General features: G+C 39.3%; 1 protein-coding gene across 1 annotated transcript in view; it reads left to right on the top strand.

Annotated features, from left to right (window-relative positions):
* TMEFF1 (transmembrane protein with EGF like and two follistatin like domains 1) overlaps positions 1–24842 on the top strand; it is a 105115-nt gene extending 80273 nt beyond the window's left edge. The window contains exons 6-10 of the mRNA XM_042461902.1: positions 7228–7376; positions 11171–11236; positions 15842–15965; positions 18668–18826; positions 23403–24842. Coding sequence (XP_042317836.1) covers positions 7228–7376; positions 11171–11236; positions 15842–15965; positions 18668–18826; positions 23403–23487 — 583 coding nt within the window. The 3' untranslated portion in view covers positions 23488–24842. The remainder of the gene's footprint in view (positions 1–7227; positions 7377–11170; positions 11237–15841; positions 15966–18667; positions 18827–23402) is intronic.
* The last annotated feature ends 127 nt before the right edge of the window (positions 24843–24969 follow it).

Below are 24969 nucleotides of genomic sequence, written 5' to 3'. Positions count from 1 at the left end.
AAGAAATGCCAATCCTCCTAACAAGGAAGAGACGTTGTTAGAGCCATACTTAGATAGTGTCTTGCATAGGGCTGTACTTGGCCCAGTACAAGCAGGAATATTATTGTGTGAAATCGAAGCTTGGTTATGAAGCTCACTGAGCGACCTTGAGCCAAGTATTCTTTGTCTTTGCCTGATCTACACCACAAAGTTGCTATGAAGATAAAAAGGCTGAGTGATGCCCTGAGCCTCCTGGGAGGGTGGATCAGGCTACAAAAGACAGAAATAAACAGATATTCTGACTGAGAGCTGCACGTCTTCTGGAGACAAGTGCCTTCTTCCCAAGGAAGATGAACAGTGCAGTATCCTTCCTTGTTTCGTGAGTGTGACCCCTACCAAATGGGCATTTGAACAAATTATGGCACTCTGCTTAGTGACCTGTTGTTTCCAATTACCCTTGAATGACACTGAAAGGCTTGAATAGCACTGCTGGATGCTTTGTGACTGGACGTATCTATGGCAACGCTTGGGATGGAACATCACCTCTCTCAAGGCAGCTTTGGTTTCCAGTGGAGAAAAAGAAGCCAATATGCTGGTCACAATGACTAGGTTGGGCTTTATGGAAATTCCACTTCATGCTGCTGCAGTATGTCAGTTTAGGTTTTTATAGAAATTGGCAAAACTGTACCCTAGGTATTTCTTTAGCACCTAGCAAAGCAACTAATATTCTTATCAAGGGGACGACCAACTTATCAATTGAGCAAAGACCAAACGGCCATAAAAAATAGCTCCATCCACTGACTCACTGCCTTGTTGTGTGCCTTCAAGTAGTTTCCGGCTTATGGAGACCCTAAGGCAAACCTATCATGGCTTTTCTTGGCAAGATTTGTTCAGAGGAGGTTTGCCATTGCCTTCCTCTGAGAATGCGAAAACATGACTTGCCCAACTTAACCCTGTGGGTTTCATGGCTGAGCCAGCATTCGAACCCTGATCTCCAGAGTTGTAGTCTGACACCCAAACCACTATGCTACACAGGTTCTCTCACTTATCTAGTTTATTTAAATATTCATCTTATTTACAGTACTATTGCTTTTAATGTCAGGGATGATGGGAGTTGTAGCTCTTCACCTCTGGCTTGAACTCACCACCTGGTTGTGCACCGCGCTGACCAGTTTTGGCCAGTGGTTATAGCTTAGCAGAGTTACAGAGAATAGGCTGAAGACCCTGACAAACTCTCCAAGCCTTCTCACTCTCTGCTTCCACAGAAGTCTTCACCCTTCTTCAGGATCCAGCTGGTTCTTGTAGCTTCACCCAAGACACCAGACAACTCAGTAGTCTTAAATAAAAGATCTACTTTATTCTACTATATACAGCTCCAAAACTATCCAACACAACTCCAATACAACAATACTATACTCCTCACTATCCACTACTACTACCCACTACTACCCACAAAATACATTGGGATGCATAGTCATTATTATAGTCAATGCATGGTACCACCCACTGTTGTCTGTTTCCACCCAGTAGGCGTGTACATCATTCTTATTGATTCTCTTGCTTCATCCTACAATTAATGATTTCATCATCTCAGCCTTGACCACTTAACAATTGTCAGGTGTGTCCAATTATCCACTTTACATTTCTTGTCCTTGGCATTCAGGACTTGTTAATTGTATTACCATTTACACCTGTGTGGTTCTCAATTGGCTTCTGCTGAGTCACCCTGACTCTCACATACATGTTTTATTTCATTTACTGTATATCCCATGTTGCTTTTTCCTTAACATTTAAAGCCTCGGTCTTATTCACCGCTACATTCACAGCCACACAAGTAAAACAAAAAACAGTACTTGGAAAACTTACTTTTTTGGACTATCACTGTACAACCACCCCCCTCTCCCAGGAAGCACAGCCATATTGTTAGCACTGCCCTTTAATCTTACCATAAATTGTAGTAAGTAGTTAAATGTAGGTTTCTATTTAAATCTGACAAGCCCATGAATTGGTTTACATTTGAAAATGCACACAAAAGTAAGGAACATATTGAAATGTCAGAAAATTGAAAAGGTTATGTCACTCTAGGCAAACATTCAGTTTTCTTCAATGAAGTATTGCAAAAATGAGCAAGCTAAAGCTTTCAAGATTTTAATAGTTGTTAATGATTACATAATTATTATAGTTATTATGCAATTACCTACATATAGTACTATTGTCATCTACGGCTCGTGGATTATGTATAAATGTGCTCAATTGTCTGCTAGAATAATGATACTGTGAGAGTAAATACCCCAAAGGGACCTGATCCGGTAAGATCTTGGAAATGGAGCAGGATCAACCCTGGTTAGTACTTGGATGGAAACCACCAATGACTACCAGGTGTTATAAGCTACATTTCAGAGGAAGGAGCTGGCAAAACCACTTTTGAGTATTTCTAAGTTTTCTTTTAAAAAATCTATGAAATTCATGAGGTTGCCATAAGTCGACAGGCGACTTGAAGGCACATGCACACATACAAAAGTAATAGTGAAAATATTTTTGTATGGACACTTGCCTACTTTCAGTAAAGTCAGGCTTAAGAAAACTGAATTCTGGTTCACAAACAGATACCAAAATTCTAATTGTTTTGCGCTTCCCATATTGCCAATGAATTTCTCTGTTGAAAAACATAGAACATAAAGTGAAGTAATTTGAAGCCTATGTTTGTGGTATTTTTAGGATTGCCAGAATTTAAACCTTTTGAGGTTTCCCGTATCTTTAATGACTGAATAGAAAAGGGAATTTCAGCTGGTATTTCTTGTCTACACAACCATGAAAGGTACAAGAGCCTTTTCCAGTTTTCAGGCAGGCAGGCCTGTGTTCAATCTCTGATATTTTATTCATGTACTGTATTTAAATTATCACCTGATATTGCTATTATCAAGTGATGAATATGCATAGGTCAAAACTGTTAAACTTGCATAGAAGAAATAAATTAACAAGAGAGGTTACACAAGAAGCCTTACAACAGCTTTCTCTAATGATTCTATGGCGCTAGTGTAATGTCTGTAGATATTCCAGCATTCTCTTTGTTTTGCTCTGTTCTTCTGCCTCATGCCTTCTCTTTTTTGGCTATTTAATTGGAAAAACTTGCAAGGTCAGAAATGGATTCTGGTGCGTGTTAAAGCACATCTAAACTGACATTTAGTCCAGGGACATCTGTGCAGCAACCAGCTGGTGGCTTATGACCCCAAAGCATTTTTAAATTGTAAAGTAATCCCTTATATCAAAAGATCTGAGGGTGCCTTAACAATTAGAATTAAAACAAACAGGCTAAATCAGTTTAAAACAATAAAAATAATTTAAATAGTCTAAAAACCTATTACATATACAATTACATCAGATTTTAAAGAATTACCCAGCTCTGCTGAGGTTACCAAAATATTTTCAACCTATATGAGAAAACAAGAAATTCCTCATTTTATTGTTGCATCTCCCTTTTCAATTTTATCCATGCAATATAAATAAGCATACCTCTATGCAAAGCTGGGTGCTCTGTAACTGTGAATATTAATTGATAGATGATACCAAATTTATTATGATGCTCATAACTCCCAGGCTTCAGCCCATTCCCTGGAGAACAGTCACTCCCGATATGGCAGACGTTGGCTATCGCTGTCATATAAAAATGCTGATGCACAGCTATAGAACAGGTCTTCATAGCTATGTTGGGTGAGCAAGGTCTTAATAAACCTTTGTTCTTGATGTCTGTTTGAGACAAAATGGAAAAAGGAAAGTATTTTCAGATACTTTTCAAGCTACAATACAAAGTTGTATTTAGATTTGGCACCAGAGGGGAGTGTATAGATTGGGCAGGGTTGTGGTTGCAAAGGCACTTTCCCAACTGTATAAAGAGGTTGGATATGAATATCCTTGTCTAAATATCCTAAAGGCCCATCTGATTATTGGAAGCAAACAAGGGATAGCCCAGGTTAGTACTTGAATGGGAGACTGCCAAGGAATACGAAGTACTGTAGGCTATATTTCAGAGAAATGAGTTTCTTGAATATTCCTTGCCTAAGAAAGCCCTATGAAATTCATGGGTCATCAGTAAGTTGACAGATTACTTCAAGGCATATACACATACAGATGTAAGCTCTCTCTTTTGCAACCCTGTGTTGGCAGTGAAATTAAACAGTGATGAAATGTCTACCAGTGGTTTTATTGAATATGATAGTAAATAAACCAGATTGCATAATCTTGTTTTTTAGGCCTGCATAATCAAACCTCTGTGACAGGGTTTTTAAAAGCATAAAGGTTTTGTTGCTGTGCTTTATTTTCAGCTGTTGGAATGTGTTGTTTTTAAAAAAAAACAAAAAACACCACAACAGTACCAACTTTGTTTTGATTTGTAAGAAGGAACAAAAGTTTGTACTGACTTTTCTTCTTCATACTATTTTTGAACAAAGACAAAATCTGACGTATATGCTTTTTAAAGGATTTTTCCCCACTTGGAATGGAGATGGTATAATGTTTCTAGTGTTGGGCAGAAAATCAAAGGTATACATTTAGGGATGTATAGACAGCATGGTTTGGTTGTTGGACTAGGACTCTTGGAGACCAAGGTTTGAATATCTTCTCAGCCATGGAAACCCAGTGGGTAACCTTGGGTATGTCACCCTCCCTCAGAGGGAAAGCAATGGAAGACCTCTGAATAAACCTAGGCAAGAAAACCCTGTATTAAACTTGCCATAATCTGGATGTGTTTTCAAGATGCATAACAAAAAAATTAAAAATAGACACACATATCCCCCCCCAACACACACACACACCGCTGATAAAAATAAATTAATTAACAAACTCATTAATTGGCAGTTTGTGTCCTTCGATGGTAAGTGCCTGTCAACAAAGAAGGAGCCATGGCTCAGTCGCAGATCAGGTGCTTTGTGTATAGAAAGTCTCAGGTTCAATCCCTGACATCTTCAATAAGTGCTTTGAAAGGCTTCAGCCTAAAGTGTTCCACATTGACTTCAAGTCACTTAAAAACAAAACAGCCCTACTTTCTAAAGTGTTTTCTTAAGCAAAGATATTTTATTGTAATAAAACTGAGTAGGTTTGGGGAAGATTAAATTTTTCACCACTAAGAAATAATAAGTTTAATGAATACAATAACATTTAATGAAATACAACATGACCCACATATCTGTGGGGAATACATTCCAGGACTTCACATGGATACACAAAACCGCAGGTAATCGCGAACCTTATATTTTCATGCTCAGTGTCAAAATATCCCCATCCCACCTGCAGAGGAGAGAGTAGCTGAAGGGAAGATTCAGGTTGGCATACAACTTGTTCCCCTCGAGAACCAGGGCCAGATTTAGGGTAAAGAGACATATAGCAAATGTCCAGGGTCATCGCTACCGCCATTGCCATCACTCAGCCTTTTTGGAGTTTTTTTTTTTCTTCATTCCTTCCTTCCATCCTCCCCTCCTGTCAGGGCTTGGTAGCAGGCATAGGGTGCACAAGGCCTTGTTGTGGCACTACTTGGATAGGGCACTCTGGATCTCATGTAGACAGTCCACCCACGACATGTAGGGTGCCACCAAAGGGGACAAGAAGAATGGGGGCTGCACCCCTCACCACTGCTACTGCCTGCTTTGCGTAGAAGCCACCCAACCAGCAGTGTCTGCTCCCAACTCACCACTGCTTCATCCACGATTGAGTGTGAATGGTAGGGTACTGGGGAACACTTTAATTTGTTAACACTCAGAAATGTATTGATTGTTTCACAAGTGAATATTTCTGCTTTTGTTAGATCTGTCCCAGTCATGCTTCCTATAAAGAAAAGGTGAAAAAATAAAATAAAAATGCTGCTTCCAAGCACATGGTCAGTCTGAAAAGTAGTCCCTAGCGCCACAGCTGTTGTCCACACCTGGTATGGACAATATTGAACAAGGTAGTCCAGTGGCCTGATTCAGTATTAGGCAGCTTCTTATATACTGGCTGTTAAACTATCCATTCTTGACCAATGTCACTCTGACAAGGAAAAAACGGTGTGTTACATAATATTTCTAGCTGTCACCACTCTTTTTGAAGAAGTTGGATCCAGGCTATTTTAACTGCACTCAGATCCCATCGAAATCAGTGGAACCTATGAAGACTAATGTTTCACTCTGATATCAGTGGAACCCAAGAATAACTAATGTGGCTTGAATCTTGCTCTATGGCTATAACCCTCTCTTCTTTAAAAAGTAGATTAAACATAGCTCCCCTTTCTTCCAAGCACTGTTTCAGGATACATCTGTTTAATTTCAGCAGTTGGACCACATTGCTTCCCACCAACCGAGTCATTTTGGTTTTCAAACAAAACATGTACTGATTCAGCAAAGGCAATCTGCATGCCATGCGATGTTTCTGTTTCACCTTTCTGGAGCTAGTCTTCTGTGTCTCTGAATACCAGGTGCTAGAAATAAATGCAGGGGGTGAAGTGGAATCAGCTACATGATCTGCTTATGGGTTTCCTGAGGTATCTGTTTGACCAGAGGTGGAGGCTGAATATCAGAATAAATGGAACCTGAAAAGCAGATGTATGCAAAACTACGCAGGGGCTTAATTTACTGCATGGGTGATGCATGTTGTATGGTATTTCTGCACTGTTTGTGTGCCACTGAACAAAGCAATTGGTAGCTGGGCTGATAAAACGGGTTATTAAGTGGAATGGTTTATTTCATTGCAGATTAGTGATCATCACTAGCAGATCAGACGCTTGGCCATAGTAGTGAGACCCAAAACACACGTGCCAGATAAGGCAGCTTCTAAGTGCTGTGTGGGTGTGGCACTCAGATGATTCATGCCTTCAAAGTGCTTGGAAGCTGCTTCGGCACTGCAATCCGCTATTTTGGACTGGATCAAATAGGAGCGGATATAACATCAGACTCCTGGCAGTGCCAGCTTGGGACTGCAGCAGTGGCTCACTTTGGGAGGAGGCTGTGCAGTCACTGCAGTCCCAGTCTGATTGCAGCTGGAGCAGCCTCCGGCCACTCTTTACCAGTCATGTGCTTCAGCTTTCAGTCTTATGTGTTTCCTCTTTAGGTTCATGAGTGCATATTAGATGGTTTTGTTCACCCATATGATTAAATTAAGTACATATATGTCTTAATGAAGGTTATGATTGCCTTTCATACATGTCATGCAAACAGAAAAATGTCATATCTATGAAGTCCTGAAGTGAGTGTTCTGCATTTAAATGTATGTTTGTGTAAACAGGTGTGTGTGCAACATAGACTGTAGTGGCTACAGTTTCAACCCTGTCTGTGCATCTGATGGAAGTTCTTATAATAACCCATGCTTTGTTCGAGAAGCATCTTGCCTGAGACAAGAACAGATTGATATCAGACACCTTGGACATTGCTCAGGTACTTCTAACTTTCCTCTTCTCACTAGATGTTACCATTTACTAGAACACTAAGAGAGGTAATGTTTTTAATGTCAGGAGGCTCTGTGTGTGATTTTGGAGAAGCATTGGAAGGATACAACATGCACAAATATGTCCAGTATTAAATTTCCCCAAAGGTTCTTCTTTTCTTTTAAACTGTACACACATTCAAATTATGGTTTTAAAGAAAGTTTTAGACAGTCCTAGGTGAAATGTGGGAAAAAACCAGAGGAGTTGCCAGGTAAGATTTCCAGAAAGAAATGTGTCTCTCTCAGTGCCTTGCATGACTTCTACCCCTATCTGAGGACTAGCCATAGCACAGAGACACTAGAATCTGCAAAACAAGAGAATTTGTGCCAATATGTTTATTTTGAATAATATGTGTACTTCACACAATTCATGTAGATAGCGTAAAATGTAGATTTTCTCCCACTCCTTCCGTTTTAATGGCGGGAAGCACACAGCCCTGGAAACAGTGGAAGCTAAGTGTTTTCATGACTCTTGCACTTCATAGTGTCATTCATGAGTCTGTTCTCAATCGATTTTAGTACAATAAAAACAAACATATTTTGATGTGTTCTGCCTATGGCTGCCCATGGAGAATGTCTTGTGTTATAGGGCTGTCATCTTTTTTGATGGACATCACAAATATTGGATATTTGTCTGCAACATCATTAGTGGTGATTATTTATTTACTTATTTATTGAACCTTTTTTCTCATTCTCTCCTGCTGTTTGAAAACTGGAGCACTCAGCCACAGAAACTGGAAAAAGTAGTAATAGTACTTCTTCTCTTTCTCCTCTTGTCTCTGTCACCAGTCCATTTATTGGTGCTTCAGGGCTTGGAGGAATATCCAAGGACAAAAGGCAGTTGGGCACACTTCAGTGCCCTCACATAAAAGGCCCTATGCTTGACAATGGAAATAAGATTTACTGTCAAAATAGTAGAAGAGTGATAGAAAAGAATGGGGGTATGTTCTCATGGTCTAGCATCCTTTTGGGCTATGTGATACAGGCAAAAGATTCCCCTTTGTGAGAGAAATCTATACAAACATGCTGATAAGGAAGAATAGCCCTCAGATGGTATCAGTCGATAAGGTGGGTACACTGGAGGGAAAGACAGTGCAGTTTTTCTGTGTTTTTTTGCACCAGTTTATATATCCTGCTTCAGAAAACAAAAGTCAGTTGTTAGACCACATACCAAAATTTCACATGTAAGCTTGTGGAAATAATAAACTCAGAGCACAATGGCATATATACTTGAGGCAAGAAATGTATGTTTTCCCATGTTTGACATTAAAGTTATTTCTAATTAAACACACTTTGCTTTGTTGTTTAAAATATTTATAACCAGATTTTGGTGGTCTGTGGTTCCAGGGCAAGGTCACACAATTAAAAGTTGAAAGTTGAAAACATATCCCATACTTAATCCTACAGCGGAACATCCTAGGAAATGCTTCCTCAAAAGTACTTTCACCCCCTCAAGCCAGAAAATAGTGTTATTCGACAGTGGCCAGGTTTATGTGACAATGGAAGAAATGTTTGTTGTGCAATGAGATAAAGGGTAGTAAGGGATCCTCAAATTCGTGCTCCTCTTGTAATAAACTTATCTAGAGCATTGTCTTACAAAAACAACAAAGCCTTCAGAGCTCTCTTTTTTTCTGTCCCTGCCTCTTGTATTCTCTCAGGGTCCATCTTCTCCCTGAGTATCAGCCACTCACAGGATAGTTCCCTAATACAAGGTGTGAATCATGTGGCCCCCAGTGTTGCAGCACTACAATGCCCAGAATTCCTCACCCCTCCCTGGCCAAGTGGCTGCCAGAATCGCAGCACAACAATATCTGGAGGACTACATGCTTCCCACTCCTGCTATATAATGGCTGCTCTTGGAAAAATGAAATGCATGCTTCAAATTTTATTGAAAATCTGTTCTTGAATTTTGAAAAGAAACACTGTTGCCCATTTACACGGTTTACATAGGACTCCGCAAACTCCTTCTATGTTGGAGGTAGTAACTCCAACAGCACCTGATGGTTCCAAGTGCATTAATCCATGTGCATTCCTGGTATTGTCACTTGTCTATTGCCTGAATTGAGCCGTTGCTTCTCTCTTTACACATCCCAATGGCTGCAGCGTTTTGTGAAATGTACATGGAGATGTACAAAAATTGTGAAACAGACATGTAGCTCTAGTGGCGGCAGTGGTTAAATGCCTGTACTGCAGCCACTCACTCACAGTCCACAAGTTGTGAGTTCGTACCAACCAGGGGCTCAGGGTTGGACTCAGCCTAGCATCCTTCTGAGGTTGCTAAATGTGACCAACTTGTTGGGAGCAATGAGCTTACATGCTGTAAACTGCTTAGGGGGTGCTTAAGTGCATGGCTAAGCGGATAGAAATATACTTGCTATTCCTATTGCTGTTCCCATAGAAAACAAAGAAACAATCAACCTCCATTGTTTTGTTCAGGACTCTGTCAGAAATATAAGTAATTCTGTACCATGTATAATCAGTGAAGCAAATCTTCATACTTTATGTTATGCTGCATAATTTATTTAGATGAAAGAGGAGGGACAGTCAGCTCGTTAAAGCAACAAAAGCCAACCTTTGATGACTAGAAATCTTATCAAGGCAACCTGTTTGCTCTGTGATTCTTCAAATCTTTTAGCACAGTTAAAATACTATTGTTACATCCATAGCAGTTGAGTTGGAAGCACTGCTCTTTTCTGTGCGGTACAGAAGTGGAACATACAGAGACTGAACATAGCCTAGCCAGTTGTGGGGTTTTTATAAATGGAGGAATTTTGAAGAAAGAACATTATGGTACTGTAGGAATAAGACACTATCAGTGGGGATTACAAGAATAGCAATAGCAGCTACATTTCTATACCACTTCATATTGAACTAAGCAGTCTCTAAGAGGTTTACAACATGTAAGGTTAATTGCCCCAGCAAGCTGGTACTCATTTAGTGACCTTGGAAGGATGCCAGGCTGAGTCGACGGAGCCCTGGCTGGAATCGAACTCACAACCTTGTGGCTGTGAGTGAGTGGCTGCAAGCACCAGCATTTAACCACGGTGCAACAGAAGCTCCCTGGTGTAGAAGAAGGGAGTGGGGTTTCCCTATCTTTGTGTCATGACATTTCCTAATGTGAGGATTGGTGTCGTTTTTGCGGATGGTGCTGCTGAAATAAATAGCATGACTAAACATAAAAAGTGGTCTTTGTTTTGATCATCTTTTGCTACTTCTATTTGGTTCACTGTACATGTGGAAAATGGGAAGGTACCAAATCTTGGAGGGAGGGGAAGGGTTGGACAACTTTACCCTCCTGCCTCCTCCTGGAGCTCAAACATTAAAATCATGAAGAGATGAAAGGCAGTCCTTTCACACTCAGTACAATTATGTCACTATATTCCATTACAGCTGTGAAATCTTGTGGTATGTTAGTTTTGGTTAAAGGAAATACCTATCCCAGGATTCCACAGGATGCTGCCATGACAGTTAAAATGGAATATAGGGAGTTAATTAGGTAGTGTGAAAGGGCCCCGATCAATAAATTTTTTTAGCCATATCAAAAATCATTGATAACTTGGTAGTCAACAGTAGGTGATTCAACTGATTCGGTACATCTATTCTAGTTAATGGCTTAAAATAGGATTCAGGCTATTCTGTGTGTATCAGCCTGCTGCTGTTCAGTTGTCCCTTGGGTACTAATATGTTACCAAAATCAATAACTGACTTTGGATCTCTCTTCTTTAAAAAAATATCCCACAAACAGACTCAGATGACACTAGCTTATTGGGGAAGAAGGATGATGGAATGCAGTATCGGCCGGATGTGAAAGGTATACGTTCTAAAACTAGATGCTGTGAAATGTATTCATTTATGGATTTTTTTTTCTTCTCCCTAAAAGTTGACAGTTTTACCAGGCCCTAATAAAAGGCATGTACATTTTTGTTCATTCCTTTTGTTCCAAAAAGTATTTATTGGAAAGCATTTTGAAATTCTTTAATAATTGAGTTAAACGTGTTAAAAAAGTGAATGGCTGCCTCCAACTTATTCCAAAATGATGCAATTCTGCATGAACAAATGCCATTTTACATCAGTCATCTCCAATGGCCCTGGCAGTTCTGCAAGTGTGCTAGGAGACATTTTGTATAATAAAGCAAGCCATTTTATTTATTCAAGGAAATTTTTGCAAGATAAATAGGCTCAAATGAACTGATGTTGTATTCTTTTTTTCTTCATGTCCAAGAATGGTTTTAGGCGTGTTTCTCTTTTGTCCTGAGCTCTATGTGTTTTTCTTACATATTGCTAAACACATTTTTGGTTATTTAAAGAAGGGAAAGGAGGCTTTCATGTATTTTTCTGAAGACTGACTTATTCCTACAAAATAGATTCCTGTGTCCTGCACTTTAGATTTAAAGTGATTTTAAAACAGGAAGAAACTAGGAAAGAAGGTGTTTCTACAAAAAAGCAGTTTCATCCTTCTGTCATTTTATTACAGTGGTACCCCCGGGATAACGAAAGCACCGCGTTACGAAATTTTCCGGGATACGAAAAAATTCCATAGGAAAAAACTGTTCCGGGTTACGTTTTTTTTTCAGCTTACGAAAAAAATTTTGGTGCTTTTCGGCACTTTTTCGCACGAAATCGCGGCTTCCAGCGCTAGCGCCTAGGGCTTTTTCGGGTTGCGAAAGATTTCGGGTTACGAAGGGCGCCGCGGAACGAATTAATTTTCGTAACCCGGGGTACCACGGTTTTGCCTTTTATTGAAGAAAGTTCTGCTGCAATGAAAAGAAAAAAAGGAAAGAACTTTGGGGTTCTGAAGTTCTCTTTGGGAGAGAGAATGGAGCACCATTTTCTGTGAATACACATTTTCAAATTAATTGAATCTGAATTAACTTACCACTACTCCTTGGCTAAAGATGGAAATAGTAAGACTGTAGTCTTTTGATACAGGTTGAATATCCCTTATCCAGAATTCTGAAAGATGGAATACTCCAAAATCATCCACATGGGTGGTTGAGAGATAGTGACAGCTTTGCTTTCTGATGGTTCAGTGTACATACACTTTATTTTATGCAAAGAATTATTAAAAATATTGTATATAAAATTACCTTCAATCCATGTGTACAAGGTGTACACAAAACATAAATGGATTTCTTGTTTAGACTTGGGTCCTATCTTCAAGATGCCTCATTATGTATAGGCCAGTATTTCAAAATGTGAAGCACTTCTCGTCCCAAGTATTTCAAATAAGGGAGATTGAACCTATACAGTGGGCCTTCGGTATCCATGAGGGATCCATTCTGGACCCCCCGTGGATACCAAAATCCATGGATGTTCAAGTCCTATTGTATTCAATGGTGGGATAGCCACCATTGGGATAATGTGACTTTGCTGCTCTGCTGCCCCTGAAAGCCATCTCGCCACGGCAGGTGGCTGCCTCTCTTCCTCCTCCTCTTCTTACCCTCCCTGCCACTAATGCCACTCTTCCTCCTCCTCCTCCTCCTCCTCCTCCTCCTCTTCTTACTTCCCTCCTCCTCCTCCTCCATCCCCACTGCCACTGCTGCTGCTACCACCGCCACTCTTCCAATTTTCTCCTCATCCTTACTCCTCTTCCTCCTTCTCCTCTTACCCTTGTCATCACCATTCTTCTTCCTCCTCTTCCTCTTCTTTCCCCCACTACTTATTCCTCTGCCCTTCTTCCTCTTCCTTCGTCCTCCTTTTTTTTCCTCTGCCGCCACCTCTTCCTCCGCCTCTTCCTTCTTCCTGCTCCCTCCTCCTCCTCCTCTGCCACCCCCCCTCCCCCAAGCAGGCTTGCCGTCCATGGATGCTGAAATCCACAGATGGCAAATCCGCAGACATGAAGGTTGGACTGTACTTCCTTATTCCAATTGTACCACATAGACAGTTAAAATGTGAAAAAGCAGTTAAGTAATCTTGAATATGCATCCTAGGACTTTTTCCACAGGCATGACTTTTGATTCCTTTGATAATTGAGTAATGCAAGATCAAAGAGGAACTCAGCACCAGTCAGATGATACAGAACACCTGGGTTCCTAACACTTCAGTCTGCAGGCTAAAAGTAAAAAATAAAGATCCTCGCTTATAGACAACAAGTATGTCATAAAGAAGACTAAGCTACAACTGTCTCCCCAATATGCCAGCTCTCTAGTATTGCAGGAAGAAAAATATGCAGGAGAATAATTTTTGTTGGTTTTTTCCCGGGCTATGAGGCCATGTTCTACAAGAGTTTTTTCGTGATGTTTTGCCAGCAGCTATGGCTGGCATCTTCAGAGAATGCTGGCACGGAAGAGCGTGGGGTATATATACTGTTGGTTGAGAGGAAGTGATTTACATGTTAGTCTGTATATTGTTCTGTTAAATGGTAAGGCCTCAAAGTGTCTATTTAATTAATTATCCATTGTTTGTTGGGAAACCCCCCCACCCTGGATGGTTTTCATTTGCATTTGCTGGGTCTTGATTTTGATGTTTTTCAGGACTGGTACCTGACACCAAAATCAAATGCAAATGAAAGTTGTTACATATATGCAAATATTCCAAGATCCAAAATAAAATAAAATCTAAAATACAAAACATTTTTAGTCCCAAGTATTTTGAATAAGGAAGATTCAACCTATATTGCTTTTGGACCTAGCTTGCAATTCTGGTTTCAACCGTTAAGGCATTTTACAGCTTGTGACCCAAATATCTGAACCTTGTATATGGCTGTTTGTCTTTTAAGATCATCTAGGGAGGATCTATGCACATTGACACACAATGTGAGGGCTCTTCTACATTATATGTCCGTGAGGGACAGTCTATGTTGTTGTGCTTTAAAGTCTTGTTTTGTACTCTGCCTTGATGATAACTACCTGGTGAAAGTCAGTTTAAGAAATATTTTAAGAACTATAGAAAGGATAACCATACATGTATCACTTGGGCATTTCCAAAGGGACAGTTCACACATTCAAGAGGAGCAGTTATATGGAGAAATCACATAGATACATGAACCACCCCTACATGATTTCAGAATACTGTACATTTCTTTCAAGGCTAAGAGATCCAGTTTAGACTGTAATGGCTAGTAATATTGTTTGGCTGGAATACTGCTAATAGCTTATGTTTGAGTGACCTCAGTTATGTAAGCAGTTTTTTAAGAAACTTGCTTATATAAGGAGGTCTCCAAGACCTATTTATGCAAGCATTCCTTCAGGTTGCATAGCAGTCTGTGGCACTCCCTGAAAGATGTGTAGGCACAACTCCAATACCACTTATCATCTGGATGCCTTGGTTCCCTCTGTCACCATACCATTATCCTATGCTGGTTCTTGATCTTGACTTCTTTTTCTCCGTATTTCCTGTGGGAGTCTTATAGATGGAGCCAGGATAAAATCATTGTACTTTTCTGGTATTACAAATCTTGGCTTCATTTGCTTCCATGTCATCTTGCTTTGCTTGCCTTTGTGGCTTCTGAGCTGAAAGGTCTGCCTGCTGAAGGATATATTCAGCATTCAGATCCAGTACAACAAGCCTCCTTCAGGCAGGTAAACATGCTGAAATCTGATTGGTTTAACTGCTTTTTAGAACTCTCTAATATCTAGATATGTGAACTCTAAGGCCTGTTTGAGAGACTTGGGATGGGAGGAATTCCTGAAAACTAACAGAAACCTCTGTTTTCTTCTGCTTGCCAATATTAACTCCTTGCACTCTTTCTTCTTGAGATTGAAACTTTGGATCTTGAGAAGCATTTTGTGATGCAGAATCATGATGCAGATGATGCTATCTATCAATCTGTCTGTCTATTGATCGATCAATCAATAGATAGATAATCTCAAATTCAAACCAAAGTGAATTTTTTTTTGCCTAAGATGCAGTTACCTTTGAGCATGGACAAATTTGCCATTATTATTTAATCATGATAAGTAGTTTCTTGCACTGGAATTTTCTTAGTGTTTGTAATTATTGTTGTTATTGCCTCATTTGTGGAATAATCCTGTACTGTGAAAATGGAATCCTATTGCTCTAGAAAAATTCATCCAGTACCATAATATAGTGTGTTAGCCTCGAAGCAAAGTTATAATAAAGTGGTAATAATAAATTGTCTGAATGTCAATTGCACTGAATATTTCTTGCTCTGGTGTTGAATTATCCCAAGTCTTTCTATCCAAATTTTTGAGCATTTAGAATAGACAAAAACTCTTAAGATCCCATTATTGAAATGTTTTTCAGGCTTATATAAATTAATAGGTAACTTTAAATGCTGAAATAGTCCTAACATGTGCCCCATGAGATCACTATATACAGTTGTTTCTATGTTATTGAGAAGCACTGCGTACCACTAGAGAGATAGAACCCTTTCAGAACAACATGCAATAATATGAGTGAAAAATAATCTTTCTTTTCTTCCTTTCCTTTCCCTTCCTCTCCTTTTTTTTTAAAGACGCAAGTGATCAAAGAGAAGACATCTATATTGGAAACCACATTCCTTGCTCAGAAAGTTTCAGTGGGTATTGTATCCATGGGAAGTGTGAATTCATATATTCTACACAGAAGGCTTCTTGCCGGTAAGTCAACTGACAAGGTGAAGTTGAAGGCTTTTATGGCCGGCATCCATAGTTTTTTGTGGGTTTTCCGGGCTATGTGGCCATGTTCTATAAGATTTTCTTCCTGATGTTTCGCCAGCATCTTTGCCAGCCTTTCTCTGAAGATGCCAGCCACAGATGCTGACGAAATGTCAGGAAGAAATCTTCTAGAACATTGCCTCATAGCCCGAAAAACCCACAAAAAACAACTGACAAGGGATTGGCAATCTTTTGGGCCCCAGGCCTCCATAGAATAGAATAGAATAGAATAGAATAGAATCTTTATTATTATCATAGACCAGCACAAGGTCTCCATGGAGTAGTGTAGTAGGCCAGGAGGACAATACACACATAAATGCACACATACCCATATGTGTAGACATACAATAGATACATATGATGGGTTGGAGAGGCTTGATTAGGATTGGTGGGAAGGTGGGGGATTGTGAATTGTGCTTCCATGCCACCCTTAGCCACCATGAAGCAGTGGTTGGAGCTCTTCCAGGGTCACTGAGAGAGGGAAATTCTTGATCAGGATCACTGCCTTTTTACTTTGCTATTAAGCAGTGCTGAAACAGTTATCCTAGCTGCTTCGTGGTCCCTGAGGCCTGGATAACCTAAAGCCTTCTCTCTTCCTCCCAACATCAGGCTTACTATCTTGGTGTCACTCACAGGTGTGCTACAGCAAGGGTTCTTGACCATGTATCAGTTGGACCATGAGGAAAGAGAGGTGGCCCCTGGGTTTCCTTCTCTGCAAGAGAACAATAAAAGCCCCATTTGGAAATCTGTACCCAAGTTTACAAAATACAGGTCCATTAATATCTTGTTCCTTCATGACATAAATATGGCCCAGGTGGCACCCGCCACAGCAGTTGCCCTTTTAGAGTTGCCAGGATAGAGCCACCTCTCTTTCCTTGTGGTCCAACTGATACATGGTCAAGAACCCTTGTTGTAGCACAGCTGTGAGTGACACCAAGATACTCATACTCATACTCCTAGGTATGAGAAAGAAGGGCATGTTGTTGTTAAATTTTTTCTGCATTTATTACTGGAAAAAGTATAGAAATGTATTTTTATTGTGTCTTGCCTTTCCTCCACTTTAGGACTCATTAAAAATATAGTTTTAATATAGTTTTCATCTTGTTCTTCTTTAAGTCCTCTAACTTTGATTGCCCTTTCCCTGTAACACACTTCCTGTAAAAGACTGATTTGTTGTTCCTTCAATTGAGCCTTTTCCAAGTTTTAAAATGTATACCATACAAAAATTAAAAATAGAATTAAAGTAACAATAGAATTAAAAACCGTTCAAAGCAATATCGTTTTAAAACATGTAGCAATATTATTTGAATATTTATTTATATGCAGATGTCAGACTGTAATTTCTCCTTTCATGAAGTCTAATCTGATAGTGATAATGTTTCTGATTATCAAAGATGCTGATTAATTTAGACGCTTCAAATGAGTGTTGCATTCTTTTCTCATTACTGAGTAAATCATGCTTATATTCCCAAAATATAAATTTCTCCCTCTTACCCTAAGGTTTCTTCTGTGTGAACATAGCAGACTCTTTATGAATTTATTAAACTAAAATGAAAGAAAAAAGAGTAAAAAGAAAGGAAGGCACATTGCATTTTCATGGAAGATGCAGTTTGCAGAAAATCGGGGGTTTGGGCATGAGGTTCAGCAGAATTTTGTATTCCTTTTCCTCAACTCACTATGGCCAATCAGCTCATTTTAAAATTTTGGATGCTTTGTCACTGTTCCAAAGAAGATTTCAGGGTACTATACATAGAAATTAAAATTAAACAGAAGTCTCCACCCTTGCACAAATCTGCCCATAAAATGTAAAACTTCTGGCGGGCCTTTCCAGACTAACCTCGCCTAAAACAGAATCAACCTCCCATGTTAATCAGCCCCCCCCCTTTCATTATTGTCTCATTATTGCCCATTATTGTCATATTGCTGTCACTTCTTGCCGAGCTGTGTTAACTGATGTTATTCCAGTTAAATGTTTTTATTTTTATTGTTGTTATTTTGTATTGATGGGAGGGAGGGTAGAAAAGTGGGGGTTTTCGGGGACTGTTTTGTTATTTTTTTCTGTGACTTTGTATTTGAAATTTTCCTTGCTGTTAACTGCCTCGATCTTCAAACGGGAGAGACGGAATACAAATACTTTATTTATTTATTTATTTATTTATTTATTTATTGGCTAAAACCTATAATCAACCAATCAAATATAAATAAATGGTTCTTAACCTGTTGTGAAAAGGAAACAGTATTGGCATGGCTCACATGGGAGGGCATTTCCATGTCAGGATGCCACAACATAGAAGACCCTTCCCTGTCTTCCCATAGAAGATATTCTCTTTACAGTAAGCACATAGAGAAGCACCTTCTTTGGTGATCTCAATGTACAGGAAGATGGAAGGGTTCAGATATTTTGATCCCAAGTCATCTAGGGCTTTGAAGGTAAGCACCAACATCTCGATTAAGTAGGCAGCCAATGTACCCTCTTCAGAACTGAATGTAATAAGGCATTATCAAGCTAAATCATACAGAATTCAAGCAGATTAATTCTGTACTAGCAGAGAATTCTGGGTTATTATCAAGGACAGCCCCATACATCACATCATATGTTGTTATTATCTTTGTGATTTAAGGGATGGTTTGGTCTTTTCTTCCAGGTGTGAATCTGGATATACAGGACAGCACTGTGAAAAGACGGACTTTAGCATACTTTATGTGGTACCAAGTCGACAAAAACTCACACACGTCCTCATTGCAGCAATAATTGGAGCTGTCCAGATTGCTATTATTGTTGCAATTGTTATGTGTATAACTCGGTAAGTTGACAGGGAAAAAAAAGTGACACAGGGAAAATTTGGCCTCCCAACTCCCTCTTAATAACTCTCTTGGAACCTTCTCTATACATGGATGATCACTTCAGTTTTGACTGGGGCTTGATGACATAATAACATGGTTTGTGGTACTTTGGTTTTAGAAGACTTTCAATCAGCTACTAGCAAAATGTTGAGCTAACTAGTAGTGTTTACTGACTACAAACTGAATATTTGACTAAAATGTCATCTCAGCTGCTCTCTAGAAGGTATTCTAATGAGCTCTATTCTGTGCAAATGTGTACACGCACAGAGAGACATCCTGAATATTATTAAGTTCTGATTACATTTTGCCTAAGAAAACTCTATGAAGTTCATAGGATCACCATAAATCAACAGGCCACTTGAAGACACAGACACAAATGGCTAAGCAGGCTGTTTTCAAAGTGTGTGCTACAATAAGTTATAATTCCTTAATTACTTTGTCTATGTAGACAAGAAATTGGCAACCTCCATGGTTGGGTGAACCATATTAGCCCTCTTTGAAAGCCCAGGAGGAGTTTTTCACCTTCTGGCACCTTCTGTTGCTGTCTTGCTGGTGAATTTTGCTAAGACATGAAATAGGAAATTTATGTTGCAGTTTACTTTAAAGCAAGACATGTTGAGAGCATATTAAGACATTTTAAAGTAAGAGTTAAGTGTCCAAATGGACACCCAATCTAGGCAAACATACATGAATTAACTGTGTGAATTAACCCCTGTTTCAATGCTTGCTGGAAATTACAGAAAACCAAGAGTAATCCCCAATTCTTTCTCAATCTCTGATCAATTGCATTTTATAACTTTTTTTTTTTTTTTGTTTTGGTAAGATTCTAGAGATTTTTCTTTTTAATTTACAGTACTATTTTCTGGTAGTGGACAGGATAATAAAATGGCTAAGATACTGACGTTTGCAAATATATTTATAGCTGTGTTGATTTGCTCATTAAAAAAAAACTTTCAGCACAGTCTGACTATCAGGATTGCATGTAGTAAGAAATTTCTACTCATAAGTATTTTGAACAAGAGAATGTACATCCAGTAAGAATTCCTTAAAATACTCCAACCATATCCCTCATTACAAGTGGTTTAGTGATCCCAGGAAATGTTAGAGGTGCAAACAGTTTTGTAAATGAGGCATCCGTTCCCTGTTTCAAAGGCAGATTGGAGGGCTGATTTATTTTAATAAAATATTATTTTTATTTTAATTTGCAGCAGCAGCAGCAAAGGCATTGGGGGCACAGAAGCAGGCAAACAGGTGCATGCCACCTCCAAGCTCTGTGTAAACTGGTTAAGACATTTTTCAAAGTTCAAAGCTTCGAATGAAACACATTCTTTTCCCTCCCTTTGCTGTGTTTTGGGGTGTACCGTTTTTCATAAAATCCTAGTGAAGATGCTTTCATAGCAGGATGCATTGTTGGCTGCCTACTTCTGGCTCAGCTAAAGAGGTGGAAATAGTACAGCAGAGAGGGAGAAGGGAACTCCATGGTTGGAATATGAGACACGCATGCGGCCTTTCTTGTTCCTGTTATACGTGCCATGGCCAAAAATACTCCCACAGAGCGGTTGTCTCTTCATCCACGCCCATGTCAGGGATAGCATTTTCTGTGACTAAGTTGCACTTACTGGACTAATTCCATTTCTCCCTGGTGGAGGAAATTCTCCAACCTCTCCCCTCCATCCCAAGTATAGCATGAATGTATGGCTGCAGTTCCACATAGGAACCAGGATTTACAGTGTCCTTTTTTGAGTCAGGAAAAATCAGGTAAACCAGGCCATCATAAATACAGGCTTCAGTATCAACTGTCCACTCAGACTGGAGTTTAGATGCTTGAAGGAGAAGGAAGATGGTTCCCCTCTGCCATGCAAATTTGAGCAGTAGATTGACCAAGTGATGTTATGAGCTGGATCTGCATATCTCGGTTCCAAAGTCTGGAAGTAACACATTAAAAGTAATTACATTATCTCTGACCTGTTAATTGTGAGAGAAATAAAGCCGTAGAGACATTTTTCTTGCAAAGTAAAATAACTATTCTTTCCCCCTATTTAATTAGTAATGTTTCTCATTACTTTATCTTGTTACTTTTGAGGAACAAAATGGTTGGGGATAAATCGAGAAAACTTCATCAAACTATAAGCCAAATACTCTCTGGATTTTTAAGAAAACATAAACAAAAATTAGCTAAAACTTAATGGCTAATACACTGAAAAAATGGGAAGGTGATGAGAGCAAGTAATGGTAACTATTTCTTTTAAAAAGTAGCTTTTATTGCTTCCTCATACAGGTTTTTTTTTTGCCCCTTCCAAACTAAAAGCAATAAAACCCAACAAATTAGTCAACCAACCAGACAATAACTGATCTCAAAAATAACTTCATGCTTCATACTCCCATCCCCAAGGACATACCCCACAGCAAAAGGTCTTGCTAGATAAATAGAAAGCATAACTGGAAGGCTGACACATATTTAGTGTTGCTAATTTTGCAGTATAGGTGGGACATTTCCACATTGCACTGTATCATGTACCATGGCCTGCAAATGCAACAAATGGCCCTCAATTGTTGAAATCAGCATGTTGCCAGGCAGCCTGAGAGATGCACCTGTTAGGCAGGTCTTTGTTTCATTTCAAGATTTTAGTGGGGAATTGTAACCCTTACTATTGTGTGATGAATGAACTGTGGCTGCATTTGCAATGCAGAAATAATCCTGGTTGGCACCACTTTAACTGCTATGGCTCAGTGCTGTGGAATTCTGGGAATTATAGTTTGTTGTGCCACCAGAGTTCTCTGACAGGGAGACACAAAATTACAATTCCCAGAACTGTGACACTGAGCCATGACAGTTAAAGTGGTGTCAACCTTATTTCTACAGTGCAGATGTAGCCTGTATCTTATGAGCAATGGTAATGGGATGGAGTGGGGTAGAGAACTGAGATGCATAGTTTTTGAAAACACTTTCTGAAATATCTATCAGCTATTCAGGAAAATGGAATAAAATAATGGGACTGGAATTTTGTCACACAGTTACAAATGCATAACCTAGAGTTAGGTACTCATGACTTTTTTAAATTCATGATCTCTCTATAATCCCTAGTTTAGGGACCGTGAAAGTCTCTTAATCCCCTTTTACCAGGCAGCAGCTGCTGCAGTTAATGGGAATCTGTTCTTTTGATTGGGAAGCAGGTGGCTGACATTCCCATCCATTCCCCATGCAAGCAAACTCCAGTGAGAGGGGGAATTGTGACTGTCACAACAGAGGTCACTCATGGGAGGGGCTGGGAATGTCAGTTATCTGCTTCCTGATCAACAAGGGAACAGACCTCCCACCAATCATGGTGGTTGTTACCTGGTAAATGGAGATTGAGCTGATCAAGATGGAAGTCACTGCATAGAATTGTAACTGCAGTACACCCTTACCTTATGTGGGGGATCCATTCTGTCCCACCCACCCCATGTAAGGCTAATACCATGTATGCTTGAGCCCCATTAACAACACAGGGGCTCGTGCATGTGGTGTGGTGCATGCGCCACGGGCACACATGCCATTACTGTTTCATCATGCGGCTTTCAGCATAAGCTGAAAGCCATGTATAGCATGCCTTCATATGATGCAGGTGCACTGTACAGTGCTTATGCATTCATAAACCCCCAGCAGAATTCTGGTGGGTGCTGTACTCTGCTGAGCTCAATATTTCTGACCAAGCAAAGCAGCCTTCAAATTCTAGAGAAAACAAGTAGTTTTGGGTGGCTTTTTCAAGAACTTACCCCATACTATAGGGGTTAGATATCTAATATAGTCTGTTCCTATGTAAGAAAGAGCCCAGTTGTCTTTGGCAAAGAGAGAGTCAAGAGCCTAAAGTTGTTGAAAGTGATTTAGAGGCTATTCTCACTCTGGTCTCATTTTGTGCCAGAATTGTGGCTTGGATCCCACCCCTTCTCCATATTATCCCCTTTGGCTCTTCTGCCAGAAGAGCAGTTCTATTGGCAGACCACTTTGTCCTGACAGCCAAAGAGGCATGTGCCTAATCCTAACCTCCTGTAGCTGCCACATTTTTGTATTAGGATTGCATGTGAGCAGTGTGCAAGTATGTCTCCTTTCTACACTATCAGCAGTCAGAGGCCATGTGCAAGAAATACAAAGGCTGTAGCACTTTCCTATGAGTGCATGCAGAAGCTTGTGGGGGAAGGCAGTCCAGCTAGAGCTTCTTTCCATGTGACTTCAGACTTGCAGGGTTACAAAAGAATGGGGGTAGATCTTGTGCCAATAAAGGTAATAATGTAAACAGTCTACACTGTGCCTCTTTAATCAAAAGAACTCCTGTTAATTCCTGCTCCAATCCAGGAGCGTGATGAACAGCCCAGTTCCTAGTAGCACCTCTGGTGTGTGGACCTAAGAAGGGATAGATAGCAGGTGTGGTTCTTGAAGTTATCGATGGTGTAGCTTTTAATATACTGGTAGTTGTGCTATCTAAAAGGGGAAAATCTTTTTTTAAAATATATTTAATAATTCCCTCTTTTTCTCTCTCTGTCTACTTTGGGTTACAGGAAATGCCCCAAAAACAACAGAGGCCGACGGCAGAAGCAAAACCTAGGCCACTTTACTTCAGATACGTCATCCAGAATGGTTTAGCTTGATTTTTATACCTACATTGGCCATGTGATGTACAATTTTATTACCTTTTTTTAAAAGAATGGGAATATTTATTTCAGAGGCCTTATTTTTGGACATTTTTTTTAGTGTATCTCTGTTTTGTTTCATTCTGAAAGCAGCAGACAGCTATGGACCGCTTCTCATTTCATGATTTGGAGAATACGGTAGTTTATTTCCTGTACTTGTATCACATGGTTATAATAATAGACTTGTGCTTTACTCATGGAATGTAACATTTTTGAGAACAGAGACATTTCACCAATGGTTGTAGAACAAACAAAATGGAGCCTTTCATGTTTCCTAGCAAACAAGGCATGACTTCAGGCTAAAGATGTTTACAGCATACTTTTCTTACAAGGAACTAGAAGACACTGTGTTTAAATACCGTAGATATTTAAATGTTTTTGGAAAGTTAGTAACTGATTTTTTTAGACACTGCCAATCGCATGAATTGTGAAGATGTGTAATTGTGTGTAGTTGTAAACATATTTATAATGGGTTGAACCCAGACTAGTTAGTTGCACTTACTTCTAATTGAAATCAATGGAGAAAGTTAATTGTAACCGAAATCCTACAGATTTCAGTGGGAACTAAGTGCAGTGGCGTTACAACACAGTCCTACATGCCTACTCAGAAGTAAGTCCATGGACTTCATGGGGAATTTCTTCTAGGTAAGTGTGCAAAGGATTGCAGGCTTTGTCTGGATCCAACCCGATATGTACGGATTGGGTTGAAGCACCTGTCTTCATAAATATTTGACACTTTATTTTTAAATTGTAAAATAGTAATAATAATAATATTAATAATAATAATAATTATACATTTCATAATTTTAAAAAATTGCCCAGTAGAGCAGAGGACCTTTGTCCTGAGAAACAGGTCTTGAGAGATTTGTGTATTGTTTTTTTAAACACTTTATGTTTAATAATCAAATTCACATGATTGGGATTAAGCCTGTATTGGTCACTCTTTAAACTGCTTTCATAATTATTACAGTTTTCTAAAGAGGATACCTGTTTTCACATCAACAAATACAATTGTATAGTCTTTGTGATTAAAATGCAAAAAAAGAGAAAAAAAATCAAATACCATGAAAGATTTGTGCTCTTGTCTAGAATATTTTCAAGAGCTAAGAACGTGTCTCATCCAAATAAAGTCTGCTGGTTGTAGTTATGAATATTAATAGGATGTTAGTAGTTGTTTGGATGATCCAGAGCTAAAATGTAACCAGGGTGTGTTCCAGCTGTTCAACATGTAGTTTTAGGCTTTCCAATTCTGCATGTAGGATTTAATAATTTGTTCAATAAAAAGACTTTCAATATTTGAACTGGAAAGACATGTCAATACAATGTTTTCCCATGATACGTAATATATTTCTCAGTGTGTTTGTTTATTCATTATTGGATTGACTGGCCTCTGCATTTTCAAGGGGAGTGACAAGGTTTTTCATTTAAATTGCTC

Source organism: Sceloporus undulatus, chromosome 4 (genome assembly GCF_019175285.1).
Source record: "Sceloporus undulatus isolate JIND9_A2432 ecotype Alabama chromosome 4, SceUnd_v1.1, whole genome shotgun sequence".
NCBI lineage: Eukaryota > Metazoa > Chordata > Lepidosauria > Squamata > Phrynosomatidae > Sceloporus > Sceloporus undulatus.
Note: the sequence above shows the minus strand (reverse complement) of the source record. Positions and strands in the feature narration are given on the sequence as shown.